General features: G+C 44.4%; 2 protein-coding genes across 13 annotated transcripts; both read right to left on the bottom strand.

The window, feature by feature from the left end:
- Positions 1-972: 972 nt before the first annotated feature.
- On the bottom strand, positions 973-1,829 carry LOC121841369 (keratin-associated protein 10-1-like). The gene is made up of 2 exons (XM_042309156.1): positions 1,813-1,829; positions 973-1,582 (listed from the first exon to the last, which is right to left on the bottom strand). Exons 1-2 carry the CDS (start codon positions 1,827-1,829, stop codon positions 973-975), a joined length of 627 nt encoding a protein of 208 aa, XP_042165090.1.
- LOC112236236 (core histone macro-H2A.1) lies at positions 1,341-25,167 on the bottom strand. Of its 12 annotated transcripts, none has more exons than XM_042309051.1 (9): positions 24,968-25,167; positions 22,996-23,190; positions 21,443-21,549; positions 20,971-21,165; positions 16,046-16,156; positions 10,257-10,356; positions 5,527-5,616; positions 2,768-2,942; positions 1,341-2,062 (listed from the first exon to the last, which is right to left on the bottom strand). In XM_042309051.1, the coding sequence occupies exons 2-9, from the start codon at positions 23,165-23,167 to the stop codon at positions 1,897-1,899; spliced, it is 1,116 nt and encodes a 371-aa protein (XP_042164985.1). In that variant the 5' UTR covers positions 23,168-23,190; positions 24,968-25,167; the 3' UTR covers positions 1,341-1,896. The 12 variants fall into 12 exon arrangements, 10 of the variants coding, with proteins under 10 accessions (XP_042164985.1, XP_042164986.1, XP_042164987.1 ...); XM_042309052.1 differs by lacking the exon at positions 24,968-25,167 and adding an exon at positions 24,482-24,754; XM_042309053.1 differs by lacking the exon at positions 24,968-25,167 and adding an exon at positions 24,512-24,754.
- Positions 25,168-25,631: the final 464 nt, after the last annotated feature.

Genomic DNA, 25,631 nt, shown 5'->3' with positions numbered 1-25,631 from the left:
GATATGGAAAACTCCAAAACACAGTGCTTACAGCAATTAGCTAGTGCAACATCCGTTCTGATCCACCCATCAGACACTTCATTTTAGACATCGTAATGAAAAAGAGGTCTTTCCAGCACAAAATGGCTCAGTGAAAGACCTCACTCCTGACGATAGGGAGCCATCTACTGGTGAGAGGGGACTAATTGCCTGTGAGCAGAGAGGGGACTAATTGCCTGTGAGCAGAGAGGGGACTAATTGCCTGTGAGCAGAGAGGGGACTAATTGCCTGTGAGCAGAGAGGGGACTAATTGCCTGTGAGCAGAGAGGGGACTAATTGCCTGTGAGCAGAGAGGGGACTAATTGCCTGTGAGCAGAGAGGGGACTAATGCCTGTGAGCAGAGAGGGACTAATTGCCTGTGAGCAGAGGGGGGGGACTAATTGCCTGTGAGCAGAGGGGGACTAATTGCCTATAAGCAGAGAGGGGACTAATTGCCTATAAGCAGAGAGGGGACTAATTGCCTATAAGCAGAGAGGGGACTAATTGCCTATAAGCAGAGAGGGGACTAATTGCCTATAAGCAGAGAGGGGACTAATTGCCTATAAGCAGAGAGGGGACTAATTGCCTATAAGCAGAGAGGGCACTAATTACCTGTGAGCAAAAGCCTGTACAACTTCTTTCAACTCCTCAAAACAAAATAGCTTTATAACTGAATAAAACCACAAATCCCTTTTCTTTTCAAATACGTTTCTTTTAGAGTTGGCAAAGTGAAAATCAGAAGAAAAAAAAAAAAAAAAGTTTTTTTTTTAAGGAAAACCTCGTCACTGTCTAATATTTTACTAAAACATTTCACTCCATCTAGTACATCACTGATAATACATCGTAAACATAAAAAGGTTATGTTACAATAAAAAAATAAAGAAATGACAAATTGAGACAAATCTCACAAAAGAACCACAGTACTGCAACACTTGGAATGCAACCATTTCAGTTTTAGCACAAGGAACTTAAGTACCACCCTCCTGATTGGACCAGGGCCTTGCTCAGCGGGGTGCAACATTCGACCAGGGCCTTGCTCAGCGGGGTGCAACATTTGACCAGGGCCTTGCTCAGCGGGGTGCAACATTTGACCAGGGCCTTGCTCAGCGGGGTGCAACATTTGACCAGGGCCTTGCTCAGCGGGGTGCAACATTTGACCAGGGCCTTGCTCAGCGGGGTGCAACATTTGACCAGGGCCTTGCTCAGCGGGGTGCAACATTTGACCAGGGCCTTGCTCAGCGGGGTGCAACATTTGACCAGGGCCTTGCTCAGCGGGGTGCAACATTTGACCAGGGCCTTGCTCAGCAGGGTGCAACATTTGACCAGGGCCTTGCTCAGCGGGGTGCAACATTTGACCAGGGCCTTGCTCAGCGGGGTGCAACATTCGACCAGGGCCTTGCTCAGCGGGGTGCAACATTTGACCAGGGCCTTGCTCAGCGGGGTGCAACATTTGACCAGGGCCTTGCTCAGCAGGGTGCAACATTTGACCAGGGCCTTGCTCAGCGGGGTGCAACATTTGACCAGGGCCTTGCTCAGCGGGGTGCAACATTCGACCAGGGCCTTGCTCAGCGGAAACACAACAGAACAGAGACTGTGTCACGTACAATTAGGGAATCAGAGAGAAGAGAAGAAGACCACATTCAGAACGTATCACCCTTCTGAGCTGGGACCCAAGTCTGACACCACCAGGGACACATTACTATCTGAACTCCAACGAATAAAACAGAACGGAAATCACTTCCTCTCAATAAAGTGTTTTTTTTGTGTGTTTTCTTCTTTTTTTACAAAAATCACCGGTAAACATCTTTCATTTTTCTCTCTAAATAAAATTCTAAACAAGCCTGTAGTAATGCAATTGGGTGGGGGGGTGTGGGGGGCTTAGGTTGAGTCAAGCTTGGCCATCTCCTGCACATAGATCCCTATGCTCTCGCTGTCGAACAGCACGAAGTAGACCGTCTTGATGGAAGAAGACATGGTGGCAACAAAGTAGCTGGAGATGGCTTTTAGAATGAGCTGGGCAGCCGTCTGCTTCGGGAAGCCATTCCTGAGGAAACAAATAATAATGATACAATTTAATTCACTTTTATAGCGCTTTTTCATTACGTAAAGAATATCAAAGCACTTTTAAAAAATCGAGGGGGTAGGGGGAGACAAGCCATTTTGAAAGATCAGGATTTAAAAAGAAGGTGAAATAACTGATTTGACGACAGTAATACAGGTGTCTTTTATACTGATAACAAGTTCAAACAGGTGCCATTAATACAAGTAACGAGTGGAAGACAGAGGAGTCTCTTACAGAAGAAGTTACAGGTCTGTGAGAGCCAGAAATCTTGCTTGTTTGTAGGTGACCAAATACTTATTTTCCAACATAATTTGCAAATAAATTCATTAAAAAATCCTACAATGTGATTTTCTGGATTTTTTTCTCTCTCATTTTGTCTGTCATAGTTGAAGTGTACCTATGATGAAAATTACAGGCCTCTCTCATCTTTTTAAGCGGGAGAACTTGCACAATTGGTGGCTGACTAAATACTTTTTTGACCCACTGTATATGACATACTACTACGCTAACTTGTGCATCATATCTTAATGGGACAACCGTTACCTCCACCAAAACAGACAAAATGAAGTAGCGTGCTTTTCCTCCACAAAGGAAAAGCACCGTGGTGGATGAATACCATGGGAGACACAAAGGCCTTGGGAGCGTGATGAGGCTTGTTGCTAGGGGTGACGGGAGGTTGTATAGTACCTTCCACTGCCAATGGAAGGGAAGGCCACAGACTTGAGCTTCTTCTCGTCGGCCAGGACCAGGCAGTTCTTCACGGTCTGGTCCAGCAGCTCCTCACACTTCTCCGAACCCCAGCCTGGACTGTTGCAGTGGATCACGAACTTGGCAGGAAGCCCATAGCCAGAGGACAGCACCGCTAACAGGGGAAAGCAGAGAGAGAGAGAGAGAGAGAGAGAGCGAGAGAATGGGAAGGAGAGAGAGACAGAGAGAGAGACAGAGAGAGTATGGGAAGGAGAGAGAGAGAGAGAGACAGAGAGAGAGAGTATGGGGGAAGAGAGAGAGAGAGAGAGACAGAGAGAGAGACAGGGAATGGGAAGAGAGAGACAGAGAGAGAGACAGAGAGTATGGGAAGAGAGAGAGACAGAGAGAGACAGAGAGAGTATGGGAAGGAGGAGAAGAGAGACAGAGAGAGAGACAGAGAGTATGGGAAGGAGAGAGAGAGAGACAGAGAGACAGTAGAGGACAGAAGTATGGGAAGAGAGAGACAGAGAGAGAGACAGAGAGAGTATGGGAAGGAGAGAGAGACAGAGAGAGACAGAGAGAGTATGGGAAGGAGAGAGAGACAGAGAGAGACAGAGAGAGAGAGATGGTATGGAAAGCAGAGAGAGGCAGAAATTAGCATTAGACTTATTTTGCACGTGTTGAATCTTCCCCTAAGTGTGAAGACAACTAACTGACAGACTAATCCAATCATTCAAAAATACTGACATCCTGCAAATTACACAATTACATGAACACAACATTCATTCATCATCACATCACTTCTCCAGAGGGAATGAGCTCTTGGAAGCCACATGAAAGAGAGGAGAGAAAGAGAGAGCGAGAGACAGAGCGAGAGACAGAGCGAGAGACAGAGCGAGAGACAGAGCGAGAGACAGAGCGAGAGACAGAGCGAGAGACAGAGAGAGAGACAGAGCGAGAGACAGAGAGAGAATTTTCTCCCCCTCAGGGCTGGAGGTAATTGAGTGACTGTTCATCTCTGGAGCACACAGCATCAGGCAAGCCCCCCACACACACACACTGTAACTCAGCTAAAAGGCCCTGATGCTGTGAAGTGAAATGCCCTCCAGTTGGACTTCATTAGGCCTCTGAGTGTGTGACTGGCTTAAGACTCAAAGTGAACCCAAAACGTTGATCTCCAGATGAAGGCAGAGAGCCAGAGACATGAATTACTGACAGAGACTGTATAGAGGGAGAGTGAATTACTGACAGAGACTGTATAGAGGGAGAGTTAATGATGACTGACAGAGACTGTATAGAGTGAGAGTTAATGATGACTGACAGACTGTATAGAGTGAGAGTTAATGATGACTGACAGACTGTATAGAGGGAGAGTTAATGATGACTGACAGACTGTATAGAGGGAGAGTTAATGATGACTGACAGACTGTATAGAGGGAGAGTTAATGATGACTGAGACTGTATAGCTGGGGAGTTAAGGGATAATTAAACCAATTCCCAAAATGCCATTGGTTTCCTTACCCTGTAGGCAGTCTATGGACAACAAAGAAAACTGAGGTTTGAAGTCATTACAGGAATGTCATGATCACAAAGCTAGATCTTCCCTAAACCACAGCCTATTGGGTCAAATGTCTCGACGAATAAGATGCTCATCAGGTTGGTGCAACGTTGATTACAAAATCAGACCCATAAAAAGAAAACGAGGGTTGATGTCAGAGGAGATAAGAGCAGAGGGTAGCCATCCTAACTGTTGGTCTTGCTTTCTCCCTGGGGCGGCAGGTAGCCTAGTGGTTAGAGTGTTGGGTTGCTAGATCAAATCCCCGAGCTGACAAGGTACAAATCTGTCGTTCTGCCCCTGAACAGGCAGTTAAACCCACTGTTCCAAGGTCATCATTGTAAATAACAATTTGTTCTTAACTGACTTGCCTAGTTAAATAAAGGTTAAATAAAAACCTCCAGGGGACTGGTATTGGTTTCTCCCTACCTCCAGGGGACTGGTATTGGTTTCTCCCTACCTCCAGGGGACTGGTATTGGTTTCTCCCTACCTCCAGGGGACTGGTATTGGTTTCTCCCTACCTCCAGGGGACTGGTATTGGTTTCTCCCTACCTCCAGGGGACTGGTATTGGTTTCTCCCTACCTCCAGGGGACTGGTATTGGTTTCTCCCTACCTCCAGGGGACTGGTATTGGTTTCTCCCTACCTCCAGGGGACTGGTATTGGTTTCTCCCTACCTCCAGGGGACTGGTATTGGTTTCTCCCTACCTCCAGGGGACTGGTATTGGTTTCTCCCTACCTCCAGGGGACTGGTATTGGTTTCTCCCTACCTCCAGGGGACTGGTATTGGTTTCTCCCTACCTCCAGGGGACTGGTATTGGTTTCTCCCTACCTCCAGGGGACTGGTATTGGTTTCTCCCTACCTCTAGGGGACTGGTATTGGTTTCTCCCTACCTCCAGGGGACTGGTATTGGTTTCTCCCTACCTCCAGGGGACTGGTATTGGTTTCTCCCTACCTCCAGGGGACTGGTATTGGTTTCTCCCTACCTCCAGGGGACTGGTATTGGTTTCTCCCTACCTCCAGGGGACTGGTATTGGTTTCTCCCTACCTCCAGGGGACTGGTATTGGTTTCTCCCTACCTCCAGGGGACTGGTATTGGTTTCTCCCTACCTCCAGGGGACTGGTATTGGTTTCTCCCTACCTCCAGGGGACTGGTATTGGTTTCTCCCTACCTCCAGGGGACTGGTATTGGTTTCTCCCTACCTCCAGCCACTTCCAGGGGACCGTTCTTCTTCCGTAACTCCAACATGGCATCCACAAACTCCTCCCCTCCCTTCTTCTCCAGAGCACCACCTGTAGGGAAACAGTCTGGGGTCTTTAGTGTCCTCCTGTTGTTGTTGTTGTTGTTGTTGTTGTGGTGAGTGCAGACAGACAGACAGACTGAGGGAGAGGGACGGACAAGCGGACAGACAGCAGACATGCATCTGGTTCTGAGCTGAGTGAGAGCTGTGTGAGAGAGAGGCAAGACAGTTCTTTCATTTGACCTCTCTGAATCTCTTTGCCCCCTGTACACCACAGTTCCCATGTACACCGAGTGGACAAAACATTAAGAACAGCTGTTCTTTCCATGACAGACTGACCGACTGAAGCCAGGTGGAAGCCATGATCCTTTATTGTCAAAATCGAATTCAAAATCAGTGTAGATGTAGTGGAAGAGACAGGTTAAATAATATTTTTTAAGCCTTGAGACAATCGATTCATGGATAGTGTATGTGTGCCGTTCAGAGAGTTAAATGGGGCAAGACAACATGTTGAAGTGCCTTTGAACAGGGGTACTGGTAGTGAGTTCCAGGCACACACATATATATATATATATATATGTGTGTGTCAAGAACTGCAACACTGTTGGGTAATCAAGAATGGTCCACCGCCTTGACACAAGTGTGGGAAGCATTGGAGTCAACGTGGGCCTAGCATCCCTGTGGACCTTGTGGTCCATTCCCTAATGAGGGCAAAAGGGAGGGTGCAACTTGGGGCGCAGGGAGACTAGTGGTTAGAGTGTAGGGATGGTAGGTAGCCTAGTGGTTAGAGTTTAGGGACGGTAGGTAGACTAGTGGTTAGAGTGTTGGACTAGTAACCGAAAGGTTGCAAGTTCAAACCCCCCCGAGCTGACAAGGTACAAATCTGTCGTTCTGCCCCCTGAACAGGCAGTTAACCCACTGTTCCTAGGCCGTCATTGAAAATAAGAATTTGTTCTTAACTGACTTGCCTAGTTAAATAAAAGGTCAAATTAAATTAGGAAGGTGTTCTTAATGGTTTTGTACTCTCAGTGTATAAAGCAACTCAATATTACTACTAGTTATTAAAAAACATTCCTTATCGAGCTACTACTATGGTAGGCTTTTCCTTTTCACTTGATCAGATGGTGACATTTTTTTTTTACACTTCCTAGGTGTTAAATTTCAGATTTAGCATCGGTTCCCTTCTGATCAGTGAGAGAGGGAAGTGATGCAGGCAGATAGTCAGAGAGGGAAGTGATGCAGGCAGATAGTCAGAGAGGGAAGTGATGCAGGCAGATAGTCAGAGAGGGAAGTGATGCAGGCAGATCAGTCAGAGGGGGAAGTGATGCAGGCAGATAGTCAGAGGGGAAAGTGATGCAGGCAGTCAGAGGGGGAAGTGATGCAGGCAGTCAGAGGGGGAAGTGATGCAGGCAGTCAGAGGGGGAAGTGATGCAGGCAGTCAGAGGGGGAAGTGATGCAGGCAGATAGAGGGGGAAGTGATGCAGGCAGTCAGAGGGGGAAGTGATGCAGGCAGTCAGAGGGGGAAGTGATGCAGGCAGTCAGAGGGGGAAGTGATGCAGGCAGTCAGAGGGGGAAGTGATGCAGGCAGTCAGAGGGGGAAGTGATGCAGGCAGTCAGAGGGGGAAGTGATGCAGGCAGTCAGAGGGGGAAGTGATGCAGGCAGTCAGAGGGGGAAGTGATGCAGGCAGTCAGAGGGGGAAGTGATGCAGGCAGATAGAGGGGGAAGTGATGCAGGCAGATAGAGGGGGAAGTGATGCAGGCAGATAGAGGGGGAAGTGATGCAGGCAGATAGAGGGGGAAGTGATGCAGGCAGATAGAGGGGGAAGTGATGCAGGCAGATAGAGGGGGAAGTGATGCAGGCAGATAGAGGGGGAAGTGATGCAGGCAGATAGAGGGGGAAGTGATGCAGGCAGATAGAGGGGGAAGTGATGCAGGCAGATAGAGGGGGAAGTGATGCAGGCAGATAGAGGGGGAAGTGATGCAGGCAGATAGAGGGGGAAGTGATGCAGGCAGATAGAGGGGGAAGTGATGCAGGCAGATAGAGGGGGAAGTGATGCAGGCAGATAGAGGGGGAAGTGATGCAGGCAGATAGAGGGGGAAGTGATGCAGGCAGATAGAGGGGGAAGTGATGCAGGCAGATAGAGGGGGAAGTGATGCAGGCAGATAGAGGGGGAAGTGATGCAGGCAGATAGAGGGGGAAGTGATGCAGGCAGATAGAGGGGGAAGTGATGCAGGCAGATAGTCAGGGGGAAGTGATGCAGGCAGATAGAGGGGGAAGTGATGCAGGCAGATCAGAGGGGGAAGTGATGCAGGCAGATAGTCAGGGGGAAGTGATGCAGGCAGATAGAGGGGGAAGTGATGCAGGCAGATAGTCAGGGGGAGTGATGCAGGCAGATAGTCAGAGGGGGAGTGATGCAGGCAGATCAGAGGGGGAAGTGATGCAGGCAGATAGTCAGAGGGGGAAGTGATGCAGGCAGATAGTCAGGGGGAAGTGATGCAGGCAGATCAGAGGGGGAAGTGATGCAGGCAGATAGTCAGGGGGAAGTGATGCAGGCAGATAGTCAGAGGGGGAAGTGATGCAGGCAGATAGTCAGAGGGGGAAGTGATGCAGGCAGATAGTCAGAGGGGGAAGTGATGCAGGCAGATAGTCAGAGGGGGAAGTGATGCAGGCAGATAGTCAGAGGGGGAAGTGATGCAGGCAGATAGTCAGAGGGGGAAGTGATGCAGGCAGATAGTCAGAGGGGGAAGTGATGCAGGCAGATAGTCAGAGGGGGAAGTGATGCAGGCAGATAGTCAGAGGGGGAAGTGATGCAGGCAGATAGTCAGAGGGGGAAGTGATGCAGGCAGATAGTCAGAGGGGGAAGTGATGCAGGCAGATAGTCAGAGGGGGAAGTGATGCAGGCAGATAGTCAGAGGGGGAAGTGATGCAGGCAGATAGTCAGAGGGGGAAGTGATGCAGGCAGATAGTCAGAGGGGGAAGTGATGCAGGCAGATAGTCAGAGGGGGAAGTGATGCAGGCAGATAGTCAGAGGGGGAAGTGATGCAGGCAGATAGTCAGAGGGGGAAGTGATGCAGGCAGATAGTCAGAGGGGGAAGTGATGCAGGCAGATAGTCAGAGGGGGAAGTGATGCAGGCAGATAGTCAGAGGGGGAAGTGATGCAGGCAGATAGTCAGAGGGGGAAGTGATGCAGGCAGATAGTCAGAGGGGGAAGTGATGCAGGCAGATAGTCAGAGGGGGAAGTGATGCAGGCAGATAGTCAGAGGGGGAAGTGATGCAGGCAGATAGTCAGAGGGGAAGTGATGCAGGCAGATAGTCAGAGAGGGAAGTGATGCAGGCAGATAGTCAGAGAGGGAAGTGATGCAGGCAGATAGTCAGAGAGGGAAGTGATGCAGGCAGATAGTCAGAGGGGGAAGTGATGCAGGCAGATAGAGAGGGAAGTGATGCAGGCAGATAGAGAGGGAAGTGATGCAGGCAGATAGTCAGAGAGGGAAGTAATGCAGGCAGATAGTCAGAGAGGGAAGTGATGCAAGCAGATAGTCAGAGAGGGAAGTGATGCAGGCAGATAGTCAGAGAGGGAAGTGATGCAGGCAGATAGTCAGAGAGGGAAGTGATGCAGGCAGATAGTCAGAGAGGAGAGGAAGTTTAATGTCAGAGTGTTGACAAAAAAAAAAAACATCCACATAAAAGAAATAGGGAAATACAAGCAGATGTAAGAAAATCTATAAAATGTTTTAAAAAAACAGAAAACGAAAGAGGAATTAAGGCCTTTTAGAGGTTACCAAAACACAAAGCATTGGTGCATGTTCTTCCAACTTCTCAACATTATTATTTATTTTTTTAATTTAAAAAAGTTATTAGTTACACAGTAATTGGTGGTTCAATAAGAGTTTTACTTTCATAAACATAAGTATGGCTAGGGAACCTAACCTCAGATCCAAATACATAAAACAGACCATCTCTCATGCGTTGACGTCAATCTCTTATTGGTCAATGCAATGATTAAAAACAGAAAAAAGTCTGAATTACATCTAGAAAGTTAGAATTCCACCCTGAGAACAAATTTGTCTAAGAGGAGGAAGAAGATGCATTATGGGATGCTTTGCTACAGGTGTTGGCACGGTAACACGTTGTACCCATGGTGATGAGGGAGGGTTCTATATTACCTACTTCACCACCAGTGTAGAGGGTGGAATTGGTCGGGTGAACAACAGCCTCGCTGTCAATGGTGGAAATGTCGGCTTGCACAACTTGCAACTACAAACAATGACAACAGGCAATCAACATGAGAGGTAAAAACACAGTGAGTGGGGAAGGGGGAAGAGGATGGGGGAAAATGAAGAACATAAAACATAAAAAAGGTATCAGGGAGAAAGAACGAGAGGAGGTGAGAGTGCTGTGCTCCTTATTTACTTATTTCAGGAACACAGGAGACTGACTGACCAATCCAGAGAGACAGACCCAACAATAACATCCATGACAGGCAGAGAGGGGGGATGACAACTGCTCTGCAGAGATTTGACAAAATCCTAGAATTTCATCTGAGGGAATAAGCCTGAGATCCAATGTGTGTGTGTATTAATTTTTCAGAAAAACAACATTTGTTTCTAATAAACTAGTCAATTTGGGGATGGTGTCCCATTTAAGTTCAGCATTCAAGGATCTTTCAAACCGCAGAGTGAAAGGGAGCTCACCTAGATCATCTTTAAGGTCAATGTCTGCATTGGTGGGGTTGATGACCCCCTCCACGTCAAAGCCAGCCAAGTTACTGACCTCACTGTGAACCAGGTTTAGCTGGGGGGGAGAGCATGCCACCAGCAAGCAGGGAGGGGAGGGGAGGGGAGGGGAGGGGTGGGGGGGAGCAAAGCCGTTAGATCGATCAAACCACACCTTAGTGCGGGACTGATTTGGTACAAGTAGAATTTAGAAGAGTGCAGGATTCAGAAAGCAAGCATCGCAGAAAAGAACATGAAACAGTTAACCTATTAACCTGTTAGTTTGAAACACTGCACTGGAAGGCAAAAAAAAAAAGATGTGAGCTTCTAGAAAAACATTCCGATTACGGAGTATTGAGCCAGGTGTTTCAGATTTTAGGCAACTGGCAGTGAGGTACATGAAATTGCCCATAGAATTTAGAAAGCAGAGAAGGATAGAACAAACTGTTTCAGTCAAAAACAATCCCAAACCAGAAGGACACCATCAGAGGAGTAGATAAACTAATTCAAAATGTTTACAATAGCCCAGAAAATGACTTGATATGCATGAATGATTACATGCGGATTCACTTCTACTGTGACATCTCCAAAAATAGAAAAATAAATATATATTTTTTAAAAGGAGGCAACGAATAGAGTACATAAACTAAATGATTTGGCCTTCGTCCTAAATGACAGCCCCAAAGCACACTTTGTAATTGTATTATTTCACCTTTGTTTAACCAGGGAGGCCAGTTGAGAACAAGTTCTCATTTACAACTGCGACCTCTGGCCAAGATAAAGCAAAGCAGTGCGACACAAACTAACACAGTGGAATAAACAAACGCACAGTCAATAACACAATAGAAAAATCTGTATACAGTGTGTGCAAACGAAGTAAGGAGGAAAGGCAATAAAATTGGCACATAGTATGTAGGGACGCGGACTTATAGTCAAGTCTCTTCCCGCAACCATGGTGTCTGAAAACAGAGAGTCGGGAAACGATCAAAGTGAGATGTCTTGTACAGACAGTTGAAGTAGGAAGTTCACATACACCTTAGCCAAATACATTTAAACTCAGTTTTTCACAATTCCTGACATTTAATCCTTTTAAAAATCATCCCCCGTCTTAGGTCAGTTAGGATCACCATTTTATTTTACAAATGTGAAATGTCAGAATAATAGTTGAGAGAATGATTTATTTATTTCATCACATTCCCAGTGGGCCAGAAGTTTCCATACACTCAATTAGTATTTGGTAGCATTGCCTTTAAATTGTTTAATTTGGGTCAAACGTTTTAGGTAGCCTTCCACAAGCTTCCCACAATAAGTTGGGTGAATTTTGGCCCATTCCTCCTGACAGAGCTGGTGTAACTGAGTCAGGTTTGTAGGCCTCCTTGCTAGCAAATGCTTTTTCAGTTCTGCCCACAAATTTACTATAGGATTGAGGTCAGGGCTTTGTGATGGCCACTCCAATACCTTGACTTTGTTGTCCTTAAGCCATTTTGCCACAACTTTGGAAGTATGCTTGGGGTCATTGTCCATTTGGAAGACCCATTTGCGACCAAGCTTTAACTTCCTGACTGATGTCTTGAGATGTTACTTCAATATATCCAGATAATTTTACTTCCTCATGATGCCATCTATTTTGTGAAGTGCACCAGTCCCTCCTGCAGCAAAGCACCCCCACAAAATGATGCTGCCACCCCAGCGCTTCACGGTTGAGATACAAACCAAAGAACACCCTTTTTCCTTTAAATATAACGATGGTCATTATGGCCAAACAGTTCTATTTTTGTTTCATCAGACATTTCTCCAAAAAGTATGATCTTTGTCCCCATGTGCAGTTGCAAACCGTAGTCTTGCTTTTTTATGGCGGTTTTGGAGCAGTGGCTTCTTCCTTGCTGAGTGGCCATTCAGGTTACATAGATATAGGACTCGTTTTACTGTGTTTCCTCCAGCATCTTCACAAGGTCCTTTGCAGTTGTTCTGGGATTGATTTGCACTTTTCGCACCAAAGTACGTTAATCTCTAGGAGACTGAAAGAGTCTCCTTCCTGAGCGGTATGACGGCTGCGTGGTCCCATGGTGTTTATACTTGCGTACTATTGTTTGTACAGATCAACGTGGTACCTTCAGGCATTTGGAAATTGCTCTCAAGTATGAACCAGACTTGTGGAGGTCTACAGATTGTTTTCTGAGGTCTTGGCTTATTTCTTTTGTTTTTCCCATGATGTCAAGCAAAGATGCACTGACTTTGAATTTAGGCCTTGAAATACATCCACAGGTACACCTCCAATTGACTCAAATGATATCAATTAGCCTATCAGAAGCTTCTAAAGCCATGACATCATTTTCTGGAATTTCCCAAGATGTTTAAAGGTACAGTCAACTTAGTGTATGTAAACTTCTGACCCACTGGAATTGTGATACAGTGAAATAATCTGTCTGTAAACAATTGTTGGAAAAATGACTTGTGTCATGCACAAAGTAGATGTCCTAACCGACTTGACAAAACTATAGTTTGTTAACAAGAACATTTGTGGGGTGGTTGAAAAACGAGTTTTAATGACTCCAACCTAAGTGTATGTAAACTTCCGATTTCAACTGTATATCTGAATGGATAAAGTCTGCTTTCAGTCAGAAGAACCCACCACCAGTGAATGGTAAATTAGGTTATTGGCATTCATTATTACATTTTCCATTCAACAAAATGCAGCCATCTTTGATTAGCTCCTTCATCAACTGCTCTACCCCTAACAGTAGAACATCTAATTGCCAACCACATACTCTAAATTACTTGAATTCCATTTATTTAATGTAGGTTTCTTTCCATAAAATCTAACTAAAACATTTTTTTTTTTTTTTTTTTTAAAAAGGTCATAAATGTTTTATAGAATTGGGCATAAAAATCATTGGACAGATATTAAAAAAACAGACATCGACTAATGACGTTTTCCAAACTTTCAACAAGGGGCACTTCACTGCCAAAATAGTCTCAACGAACAAATAGACGTTGAGCCTGACGAACCACAAACACCTTCTCACTCACACCATCCTAGCTGCCAGCTATGGCAGCACCCACTCTACAGTAGATAAACTGGTTAGTTTAGTGCGGCAGCCTGGTTTATTAGCGTATGTTTGCGAGGCCAAAGTACGAGGTGACATCAGCAAGTGAAGAAAGAAAATGAAGCACTCGATTGTCTTCAGGGGAACTCTTTCCAGATACACAATAACCAATCATGTAGCAGTAGCCAATCATGTAGCAGTAGCCAATCATGTAGCAGTAGCCAATCATGTAGCAGTAGCCAATCATGTAGCAGTAGCCAATCATGTAGCAGTAGCCAATCATGTAGCAGTAGCCAATCATGTAGCAGTAGCCAATCATGTAGCAGTAGCCAATCATGTAGCAGTAGCCAACCATTATGTGTCTTCAGTGGCACTCTAGTCCCTATATAGTGCACTACATTTGACCACAAATCTATGTGCCGTGGTCAAAAATAATGCCCTGTAGAAGCAATAGGGGCACTCTTTGGGGAATACGGGGGCACTCTTTGGGGAATACGGGGGCACTCTTTGGGGAATACGGGGGCACTCTTTGGGGAATACGGGGGCACTCTTTGGGGAATACGGGGGCACTCTTTGGGGAATACGGGGGCACTCTTTGGGGAATAGGGTGCCCTAAGTTGCCATTTGGAGCGTAACCCATGGGATTCGAGGGGTGTAACTGGTCTAACAGTCGACACTGGAAGGATATCCTTTTACAAATGGCTTGAAAAAGTATCACTTCTTCCACATATTGTTGTGTTACAGCCTGAATTTCAAATGAATTACATTGATATTTCACATCACTGGCCTACACAAAATACCCCATAATATCAAAGTGGATTAATGTTCTTAGAAATGTTTACAAATAAATATAAAAAAACATAAATTCAAAGATGAAATGTCTCGAGTCAATAAGCAAAGGTCTATTGGTAAACGTTTTTTAAAAAGCAGACATTGAATATCCCTTTGAGCATGGTGAGGTTATTAAATACACTTTGGATGGTGCATCAATATCCTCAGTCACCACAAAGATACAGGCGTCCTTCCTAACTCAGTTGCCGGAGAGGAAGGAAACCGCTCAGGGATTTCACCATGAGGCCAATGGTGACTTTAGAATAGTTACAGAGTTTAATGGCTGTGATGGGAGAAAACTGAGGATGGATCAACACCTTTGTAGTTACACCACAATACTAACCTAATTGGCAGAGGGAAAACAAGGAAGCCTGTACAGAATAAAAAAATATTCCAAAACGTCCATCCTTTTTGGCAATAAGGCACTAAATAAAACTGCAACAAATGTGGCAAAGGACTCAACTTTGCTTTGCTATGGTTTTGCTATGTGTTATGTTTGGTGAAAATCCAACCAACACATCACAGAGTACCACTCTTCATATTTTTAAGCATGGTGGTGGCTGCATCATGTTATGGGTATGCTTGCCATCGGCAAGTACAAGGGAGTACAAGAGCATTTTACAGATCACTGCACCTGTACTTAGCCTATCTGTAAACAGCCCATCTATCTACCTACCTCATCCCCATACTGGTATTTATTTATTTATTTTGCTCCTTTGCACCCCAGTATCTCTACTTGAACATTCATCTTCTGCCGATCTACCATTCCAGTGTTTAATTGCTACATTGTAATTACTTCGCCACCATGGCCTATTTATTTCCTCAACTTACCTCATTTGCACTCACTGTATATAGACTTCTTGTTTTCTTTTGTTCTACTGTATTATTAACTGTATGTTTTGTTTATTCCATGTGTAACTCTGTGTTCTTGTATGTGTCGAATTGCTACGCTTATTCTTGGCCAGGTTGTAAATGAGAACTTGTTCTCAACTAGCCTACATGGTTAAATAAAAAGGTGAAATAAATAAAATAAATACAAATAAATTGAATGTTCCCGAGTGGCCTAGTTAAAGTTGTGTCTTAAATCAGCTTGAAAGTCTATGACAAGAGTTAATGGCTGTCTAGCAACGATCAACATCCAACTTGTAATTATTTAATTTGACAGAGTTGCAGAATTTTAATGTGCAAATATTGTACAATCCAGGTGTGCAAAGCTCTTAGAGATTTACCCCAGAAAGACTCACAGCTGTAATCACTGCCAAAGGTGATGTATTGACTCAGAAGTGTGAATATATTTCTATAATACATTTGCAAAAATGGTCTAAAAACACGTCTTCACCTTGTCATTATGGGGTATTGTCTGTCGATGGGTTGATTTTCTTTTTTACATTTAATACTTTTTTTTTTTACATTTCAGGCTCTAACACAATAAAATATGGAATAAGTCAAGAGGTATGAGGACTTTATAAAAAGGTTTCCCTACAGGAAACTCATGCTGATTGGCCGTGGAGAAACATACATTTATGTGAAAGGTTGATCCATAAAAAAAAAAACTGTTATATACATTTTGCTGCCATAGTCAAAGTTTCAGAACAATTCATTTATATACAAAACAAATAATGGTATATTAAAACAGGAATGTTTAGGAAATGAGAAAACAATGCTAAGTAAAGCAGTACATAAGATGATGTCATCTCCTCTATATTCTCCACTATAATGTCTTGGTTCCTGTGAGTGCGCATACGAATATTCCGTCGTATTCCCCCTCAATACACCATCCACTATCAGCAACGTCACCCTGAATGCATGTAACCCTTTGTTAATCTCAATGAGGAGAAGCTGCGAGGCCTCTATGAGAAGTGACGTAGTAGTAGTGACGGACGAACCTACCTTCTGACCCAGGAAAAGACTCTTGGTGGAGAGGACAGTGAATCCGTCCGTAGGTGTTCCTTCTGTGGTGCTGTCTGCCGACGCAGCTTTGCTCACCTCTCCCTGTTTCTGCTGGGCCAGAGAGACATATGAGAAACATCAGGTGATATTATGTAGGTCTAGACAACACTGTCCAAAACATTCAGTGACATTAGGACATTTGCGTAAGGGAGTTAACCATAATAAAGTTGAACCTCAATTGTATTATCATGTTGACATTTATGGGGTCTACATTCCAAGTCTCCACCTGAACCAACATGCCTGTATAACACACTGTATACCTTAGCTTTGAGTTATATTATAAACAGGTTCGAGATCAGAATGCAGATTGTCTGAAAGCCGTGGTATATCAGACTGTATGTATGACGTTTTTTATTAACCTGTTTATAATAGCAATAAGGCACCTTAGCCATTTAGCGTGGCTACGGGCTGTATCCGGGCCTCTAGCGTGGCTACGGGCTGTATCCGGGCCTCTAGCGTGGCCGGGCTGTATCCGGGCCTCTAGCGTGGCTACGGGCTGTATCCGGGCCTCTAGCGTGGCTACGGGCTGTATCCGGGCCTCTAGCGTGGCTACGGGCTGTATCCGGGCCTCTAGCGTGGCTACGGGCTGTATCCGGGCCTCTAGCGTGGCTACGGGCTGTATCCGGGCCTCTAGCGTGGCTACGGGCTGTATCCGGGCCTCTAGCGTGGCTACGGGCTGTATCCGGGCCTCTAGCGTGGCTACGGGCTGTATCCGGGCGATTCCCTGAGCCACCTCTACGCAGACGACACCATTCTGTATACTTCTGGCCCTTCCTTGGAAACTGTGCTATCTAACCTCCAAACAAGCTTCAATGTCATACAACACTCCTTCTGTGGCCTCCAACTGCTCTTAAACGCTAGTAAAACCAAATGCATGCTTTTCAACCGTTCGCTGCCTGCACCCGCACGCCTGACCAGCATCACCACCCTGGATGGTTCCGACCTTGAATATGTGGACATCTATAAATACCTAAGGGTCTGGCTAGACTGTAAACTCTCAATCAATCCAGAGTCATATTAAACATCTCCAATCCAAAATCAAATCTAGAGTCAGCTTTCTATTTCGCAACAAAGCCTCTTTCACTCAGGCCGCAAAACTTACCCTAGTAAAAGTGACTATCCTACCAATCCTCGACTTTGGCGATGTTATCTACAAAATAGCTTCCATTACTCTACTCAGCAAACTGGATGCAGTTTATCACAGTGCCATCCGTTTTGTCACTAAAGCACCTTATACCACCCACCACTGCGACCTGTATGCTCTAGTCGGCTGGCCCTCGCTACATGTTCGTCGCCAGACCCACTGGCTCCAGGTCATCTACAAGTCTATGCTAGGTAAAGGTCCGCCTTATCTCAGTTCACTGGTCACGATGGCAACACCCACCCGTAGCACGCGCTCCAGCAGGTGTATCTCACTGATCTTCCCTAAAGCCAAAACCTCCTTTGGCCGCCTTTCCTTCCAGTTCTCTGCTGCCTGTGACTGGAACGAATTGCAAAAATCGCTGAAGTTGGAGACTTTTATCTCCCTCACCAACTTTAAACATCTCCTATCTGAGCAGCTAACCGATCGCTGCAGCTGTACATAGTCCATCGGTATATAGCCCACCCAATTTACCTACCTCATCCCCATATTGTTTTTATTTGATTTACTCTTCTGCTCTTTTGCACACCAGTATCTCTACCTGCACATGTTCATCTGATCATTTATCACTCCAGTGTTAAACTGCTAAATTGTAATTATTCACTCCTATGGCCTATTTTTTGCCTACCTCCTCATGCCTTTTGCACAAAATGTATATAGATTATTTTTATTCTACTATGTTATTCACTTGTTTATTGTGTTATTGGCTTGTTTATTGTTTACTCCATGTGTAACTCTGTGTTGTTGTTTGTTCACACTGCTATGCTTTATCTTGGCCAGGTCGCAGTTGCAAATGAGAACTTGTTCTCAACTAGCCTGGTGAAATAAAGGTGTTCTCAACTAGCCTACCTGGTGAAATAAAGGTGTTCTCAACTAGCCTACCTGGTGAAATACAGGTGTTCTCAACTAGCCTACCTGGTGAAATACAGGTGTTCTCAACTAGCCTACCTGGTGAAATACAGGTGTTCTCAACTAGCCTACCTGGTGAAATACAGGTGTTCTCAACTAGCCTACCTGGTGAAATAAAGGTGTTCTCAACTAGCCTACCTGGTGAAATACAGGTGTTCTCAACTAGCCTACCTGGTTAAATACAGGTGTTCTCAACTAGCCTACCTGGTTAAATACAGGTGTTCTCAACTAGCCTACCTGGTTAAATACAGGTGTTCTCAACTAGCCTACCTGGTTAAATACAGGTGTTCTCAACTAGCCTACCTGGTTAAATACAGGTGTTCTCAACTAGCCTACCTGGTTAAATACAGGTGTTCTCAACTAGCCTACCTGGTTAAATACAGGTGTTCTCAACTAGCCTACCTGGTTAAATACAGGTGTTCTCAACTAGCCTACCTGGTTAAATACAGGTGTTCTCAACTAGCCTACCTGGTTAAATACAGGTGTTCTCAACTAGCCTACCTGGTTAAATACAGGTGTTCTCAACTAGCCTACCTGGTTAAATACAGGTGTTCTCAACTAGCCTACCTGGTTAAATACAGGTGTTCTCAACTAGCCTACCTGGTTAAATACAGGTGTTCTCAACTAGCCTACCTGGTTAAATACAGGTGTTCTCAACTAGCCTACCTGGTTAAATACAGGTGTTCTCAACTAGCCTACCTGGTTAAATACAGGTGTTCTCAACTAGCCTACCTGGTTAAATACAGGTGTTCTCAACTAGCCTACCTGGTTAAATACAGGTGTTCTCAACTAGCCTACCTGGTTAAATACAGGTGTTCTCAACTAGCCTACCTGGTTAAATACAGGTGTTCTCAACTAGCCTACCTGGTTAAATACAGGTGTTCTCAACTAGCCTACCTGGTTAAATACAGGTGTTCTCAACTAGCCTACCTGGTTAAATACAGGTGTTCTCAACTAGCCTACCTGGTTAAATACAGGTGTTCTCAACTAGCCTACCTGGTTAAATACAGGTGTTCTCAACTAGCCTACCTGGTTAAATAAAGGTGAAATAAATAAATAAATCCAGGCATTAGTTTGGTGATAACAGTAGGGTAAATACACATGTAGGTAGTAGTCCATTCTAATTTTTTCTCCTTCTCTTTTAAGAGCTTTGTCACAACGGACCAGTCAGTCAATACTCGCAAGTACATAGTGAGAAATAAATCGGTAGACTTAATATTACATGATTAAATCTGTGAAATGATTTCCCCCCAAGTATTTAACACCATTCTGCATTTTTTTTGTAACCTATTTTCCCCAACTTCAAATCACTTTCTTTAAAAAAAAAAAATGTTTTCATTCAGTTACAAAATTAATAGTCCTGGCTGAGCCCCATGGCCGCTTCGGCGGTTACAATGTAGCCTAGCTGGGTCTGTATGCGCCAAATGAAAAAGCACAGGATATTTATGATAAAACAGCTCTGCTCCACGAGGGGCCAAAAGGGGGCTTAGCCCCTCAGTTGAAACTTGTGCAGCCTCAGTTTTATTTATATGTCCCTATATAAAAATAGCTAAAAAGTTAGAATGATTGAGTGACAGGTTAGAGCGAAATCTGTACTGAATCGGAGCACGGTGTGGAGTGTTTGTGTGTAGGGGGCTATGTGAAGCCACGGGTGGTTAGGTATGACTCCTCTGGGTTTCCATAACAAGTGGTAGGCTACTGGGTTAAGTTAACAGTTAAAGCTGCTTCACACCTCACCACTACAAAGTTAAGTTAGCTTCTTAGCTAGCTGTAAAAGGCGCTAGTGTTATAAGCCTATTTTAGCTCTAACCAGCTAATCTGCCGCGGTTGATATCAGAAATCAAACAGCTGAGGCCGAACCCAGCAGCGATGATGGTCCTGATCTCTAGCTAGCTCTGACCCTGAAGATCTTAGAACAGAGGAGACAGCCCAGGTTAGCCTAGAATCCTACCCTAGTGGGCCTGGCTCCCAAGTGGGTAGGCCTACACCCTCCCAGGCCCAACCAATGGCTGCACCCCCACCCAGTCATGTGACATCCATAGATTAGGGCCTAATGAATTCCTTTCAATTGATTGATTTCCTTCTGTGAACTGTAACTCAGTAAAATCTTTGAAAATGTTGCATTTATATTTTTGTTCAGTATATTTACATAACCACCATCTCTAGCAATGCTAGCCCCGTCCAATAGGGCTCTAGCAATGCTAGTCCCGTCCAATAGGGCTCTAGCAATGCTAGCCCCGTCCAATAGGGCTCTAGCAATGCTAGCCCCGTCCAATAGGGCTCTAGCAATGCTAGCCCCGTCCAATAGGGCTCTAGCAATGCTAGCCCCGTCCAATAGGGCTCTAGCAATGCTAGCCCCGTCCAATAGGGCTCTAGTAATGCTAGTCCCGTCCAATAGGGCTCTAGTAATACTAGTCCCGTCCAATAGGACTATAACAAGGCAAAGAATAGTGCGCTGCATCATTCCACGGGATCGGTCAAGGCGGTGCACAGCGGAAATATCACCGAAATATTCTAGTCCCTACACATCACCTTCTATATTCAACATACATAGGCCTTTTTAATGGCTAAATTGATGAGCAAATGCAAAGCTTCATACTCATCCTTTCTGGTATGCAATAGTAGTCTTCCTAATAGGATTCTGCCATAATGAGGTGGTGTGTACGTAGCCATTTCAGCGTTGTTTTGAGAGTCGAGCAAGAGTCCACTCAAACAATAAAAACATTATTATAAAAAAATTTAATTAAATCACAGGATCCTGGAGTCGTTCACCCCTACACAGAATGTTTGAGTTTATCCCTCACATATTGTATACCTTAGCTTTGGCTCTTTTCCCTGTAGCTGCCTTTTTGGCTGATTTCTTGGAGGCAGACATCTTGGATTTCTTGATGGCGGGAGGAGGCGTGATGACAGCCTCCAGCTTGCCCTTTGACCCCCTCTTCTTAGCTAGCAGCTCCGGGTGGATGTTAGGTAAGACTCCTCCGGCTGCGATGGTCACACCTTTCAGCAGCTGCAGAGAGACAGTCGGTAAAACCACGCAGTCTGCATTGGATTGCTCCCCTCTCTCTAACTAGCGGATTACCTCACAAAGATGGGGCATGTATTTAAACTAATGTTGCAAAATGCTGGTAACTTTCCCAAATTCCCAAGGTTTTTAACCAGAAATCCCAGTCGGAGGATTCCCAGATTTCCTGTTTATTCCCTCTGGATTCCAGGAATCTTCCAACCAGTATTTCTGGAAAACCTGGGGAATTTTGGAGGGGAAAGTTACCAGAATAACAGCTGACCTGGTTGAGCTCCTCGTCGTTGGCGATGGCTAGAAGGATGTGTCGTGGTGTGACACGTCCTTTCTTATTGTCCCTGGCTGCGTTGCCCGCCAGCTCCAGGATTTCAGCTAGAACACAAGAATAGAGATAGTTAATACAGCTGGACCTGGTGCAGAGGTCTGACAATGTAACTCAAAAGCATCCACTGGCCAGAGGACCAATAAGCCCAAGACCAGCAGCATTGGAGATAGGTCAGAATTAAGCTGCTTTCAGAAGTGGAAAAACAGTGTAGAGTAGTGAGGGCACTGAGAATGCAGGTCCACAGGAGGGATTAAGAATAAATCAATATATTTAAGGAGCAGTGCAGTTAAAAAAACAGGATTTTCCTGTAAAAAAAAAAAAAAAAAAAAAAGGAATTTAAACACTATGAGGTCAAAATAATAATGAATGTGAAAATTACAAGGGCCTTTTTTCTGTAAGAGCTGTTTGAAAAAAAAAAAAAAAATGCCTGGAATTTCCAAGAGTCTGGCTCCAGCAAATACCTTCTCACGCAACAGACGCTGCGAGACACAAAACGAGACAGGATGTCGAATGGTGCCAGAGGATGGTGCGTTACTGCCACCAACAGCACGGGTGGTGAAATTACACCTAGAATTATAAACTAGGTACGAGCTAGTGTACTAGATAGCCAGATGGTGTGTACTAGCCAGCTGCACAAAAGCAACAGTGGTTAACATAACACCCCGGAGAAGAGCTAGTGCGCCCTGGCTGGTATGTAAGTAGCACAATGACGCCCTAGACCAGAGCTACTGACTGACACCAAACTGACTGGAGACCAACAAATGTCACCAGGTTGCGTGCCCACATACCATCTGAGATGCAAGTGCATACGCTTTGCAGACCACACGGTGCCAGGGGGGGGGAGACATACTTTTGTTGTTGTTGTTATTTTCATTAAATAAACAGTGATGTATCAGACAGACGTGATGTTTAAAAAGATATATATTATTACCAAAAAAAAATGAATGGGGCTTCAACATCTCCTCTCACTGATCAGTCAATCTCCTAACACGGTAGGGTTGAGCAGCAAACTTTAATTTAGCTAAATAACTCGACACCAACGGGAACACTTTGACTGATTTAAAAGTTAACTAATGTACCGTACAACATTGCATTGTTGCGCTCACACCAGTGAGATAATTGTTCTGGAGTATCTCACAACATGACATCACCAAAAATATTCAAAAGCATTGGAATGCATCCCAAATTACACCTCCCCTCCTATACAGTATACTCCTTCTGACCAGGGCCCAAAAGGGGGTAATTTGGGGCGGCAGGGTAGCCTAGTGGTTAGAGCGTTGGACTAGTAACCGGTTGCAAGTTCAAACCCCCGGGCTGACAAGGTACAAATCTGTCGTTCTGCCCCTGAACAGGCAGTTAACCCACTGTTCCTAGGCCGTCATTGAAAATAATAATTTGTTCTTAACTGACTTGCCTAGTTAAATAAAGGTCAAATAAAATACATTTTGGGGGATATATCCGGTGTCTTCATAATATTTATTTTGCTTCCTCACCAGTGAGGTACTCCAGAACAGCGGCCATGTAGACTGGGGCACCCACACCGACCCTGTACTTGGGCAGACCCTTCTTGATGTAGCGCAGCATTCGCCCCACGGGGAAGATGACTCCGGCCTTCGTCGACCTGGACATCTTGGTGGCCTTCTTTTTCCCTCCTCGGCTGGACATGGTGTCGCTACCCGTGTGAGGTTCTGTTTTTACAGGACAGATTCATATCGGTTTGGTCACAATCGAGTTGTTGTGAGAAGTATACTAATCAAAACACAATCAAACAAAGGCCTAGAAAATACTGTGTTAGAAAATTGGGTATTATTCTATAATGTATCAAGTCATACTAACAGAATATAAATATGATTTTTATTTTTTTTAATTGGGTCATTATTTGCAGAGGAAATGCCTAAATTCCAAATTAACATATTTTCTCAATACACTCAAAATCAAAATGTTTCTCTTTTTGTGAACAATACATTTTTATTATATAAATTATATTAATTTTAAAAGAATGATGTGAGAGTTGTAAGTGTATTACAACTACCTAGGAAATGCCAAGTTTGCAATTCATCAGCACTAGGCTATTATTCATGAAAACATATAATTTCCCATCACAGGCCTCGTACAGGCTAGCCACAGATGGTTAACACACCACATAATTGGATTTAACCAAAGATTGTAGGTTAAATCCCATTACTGGGAGTAACAAGTTTGTCTATAGAAAACGTTGCCAGAGATTTTTCAACTAACCTGGTATTGGCGATGCCATTGGCGTTCTCGATTTGGCCAAACATGTATCTTCTAAAATGTTTGTGTCCAGTTGCAGGTGGTGCGTTTGAAAGTTAAAAAAGGATCCGTTACTAAAATAAATACAAATGTGCATGCCGCCATCTTGTAAATTTCAAGTCTTCTCTCATTGGCTGAACAGGTGGGTCCACCACAAAGTGCCGCATGTCATGATGACACTCACCTGTCTTGATCAATGAGAGAATATTTGAAATATACAAGATGGCGGCGTACACATTGTTGGATTACTTCATGGAGGAAAATATTTTGTTATTTAAATAATGGATGATTTTCTAACTTCAAACACACCACCTGTAACTGGACAAAAAAACATTTTAGAAGATACATGTTTGGCTGAATCGAGAACGAAGATCGTATCACCAATACCAGGTGCAATTCTCTGGCGACGTTTTGTATAGGCAAACCTGTAACTCCCAGTACTATAATAGATACCAAAAATCTTTGTATAAAATCACATTATCTGATGTAACAAATCTTTGGTTAAATCACATTCTGGTGTCACAATCTGTAGCTATGAACAGGCCTACTTTCTATAAAGTAGCCTAACTCAAGCTCACTTCTACGCAATAAAGGATCAATTGATACGTTATAATACAATGGGCCTAAAACAAATGCATATCATGCTGCTACAAAGGGCTAAAGACATTTCTTTCTGAATAATAAAATATACAAATTTGCAATGACCAGATTGAGACGTAAATGCACTCCAATTGCCTGAGAAATGAACACAGCAACATCTGTTAGAAAGTCAGAGCCATCCAGGTGCACAAGACCGCGATTTAAGAGTTATTTTTGTTGCTGTTGCGGAGTCTGTCAAGAGAACGATTTCCTGGTGTAAACGGTCCATTTGATCTCGTCCACATTGTAGGCCTGGAGAATGTTTACAAAATGGAATTAAATGGCGCTTAAGGGAGAATGGCACACACACACACACACACACACACACACACACGAACCCAAGGACATTCGCTTGCTCACGTCGCGCGTTTGAGTTGCAAATCCTTACGTCATATTTCCAGTTAGCCCTCATAGCCATAAATAGCCTACAATTTCGCCGTACTTTGCAAGATAAAAACAAAATAGCAACGTAAAGGATAACTGTGACATATCGAAAGCATCTGGCTCAACGATGTAAATGTTATTGTTAACCAAAAGAGGTTCATTACTTACAGAAAAGGGGAACAGCAGTGTGTCTTCTGTCAACACTCGGAAGGCTACAACAAGCTTGGACAGTGTCTTCAACTCCCAGAATCCACAGCGAAAGAATATATTGAACTGGGCCAGCGATGTATCCTGCTCTGGAATGGATAGATTTTAGACTGCAACAAACCTCAACTCTCCGTATGCGCGCTGTGAACTTTAACCTACCCTGTGCGCTAAGCCCACTATTGACAGCCCCTATTCCTAAACACATGATTGGTAATACATATATACATATCCCTGAACACAGTGACGGTTCTAGCTTGTATGGCTCCCTGGGCGACATGATATCGGTGACATGATATCATTGATGTGACGTGCAAATGAGCGATAGAAAACCGATTGCGCAAATGTCACCATTCCCCCAAAAAATGCCGGCGCCCCTTGCCGCCCCCAGCAAGATGCCGCCCGGGGTGGTTGTCCAAGTTGCTTATACCTAAATCCGCCACTGCCTAAACAGCACACTAACAGTCAAACATTTCACATCACACCTGTCAAACAGACGTGTGCTGAATTCCACACCGGCTTATTAACATTTAAAAAATAATGGAATGCGAGAACATTTTGTTCCAGGATTGAAAAAAAAATTAGGTAAATGATATGGACATCAGTGACTGGGTTAGTGCTTTTTAAA

The sequence above is a fragment of the Oncorhynchus tshawytscha genome, linkage group LG30 (assembly GCF_018296145.1).
Source record: "Oncorhynchus tshawytscha isolate Ot180627B linkage group LG30, Otsh_v2.0, whole genome shotgun sequence".
Classification (NCBI taxonomy): Eukaryota; Metazoa; Chordata; class Actinopteri; order Salmoniformes; family Salmonidae; genus Oncorhynchus; species Oncorhynchus tshawytscha.
Note: the sequence above shows the minus strand (reverse complement) of the source record. Positions and strands in the feature narration are given on the sequence as shown.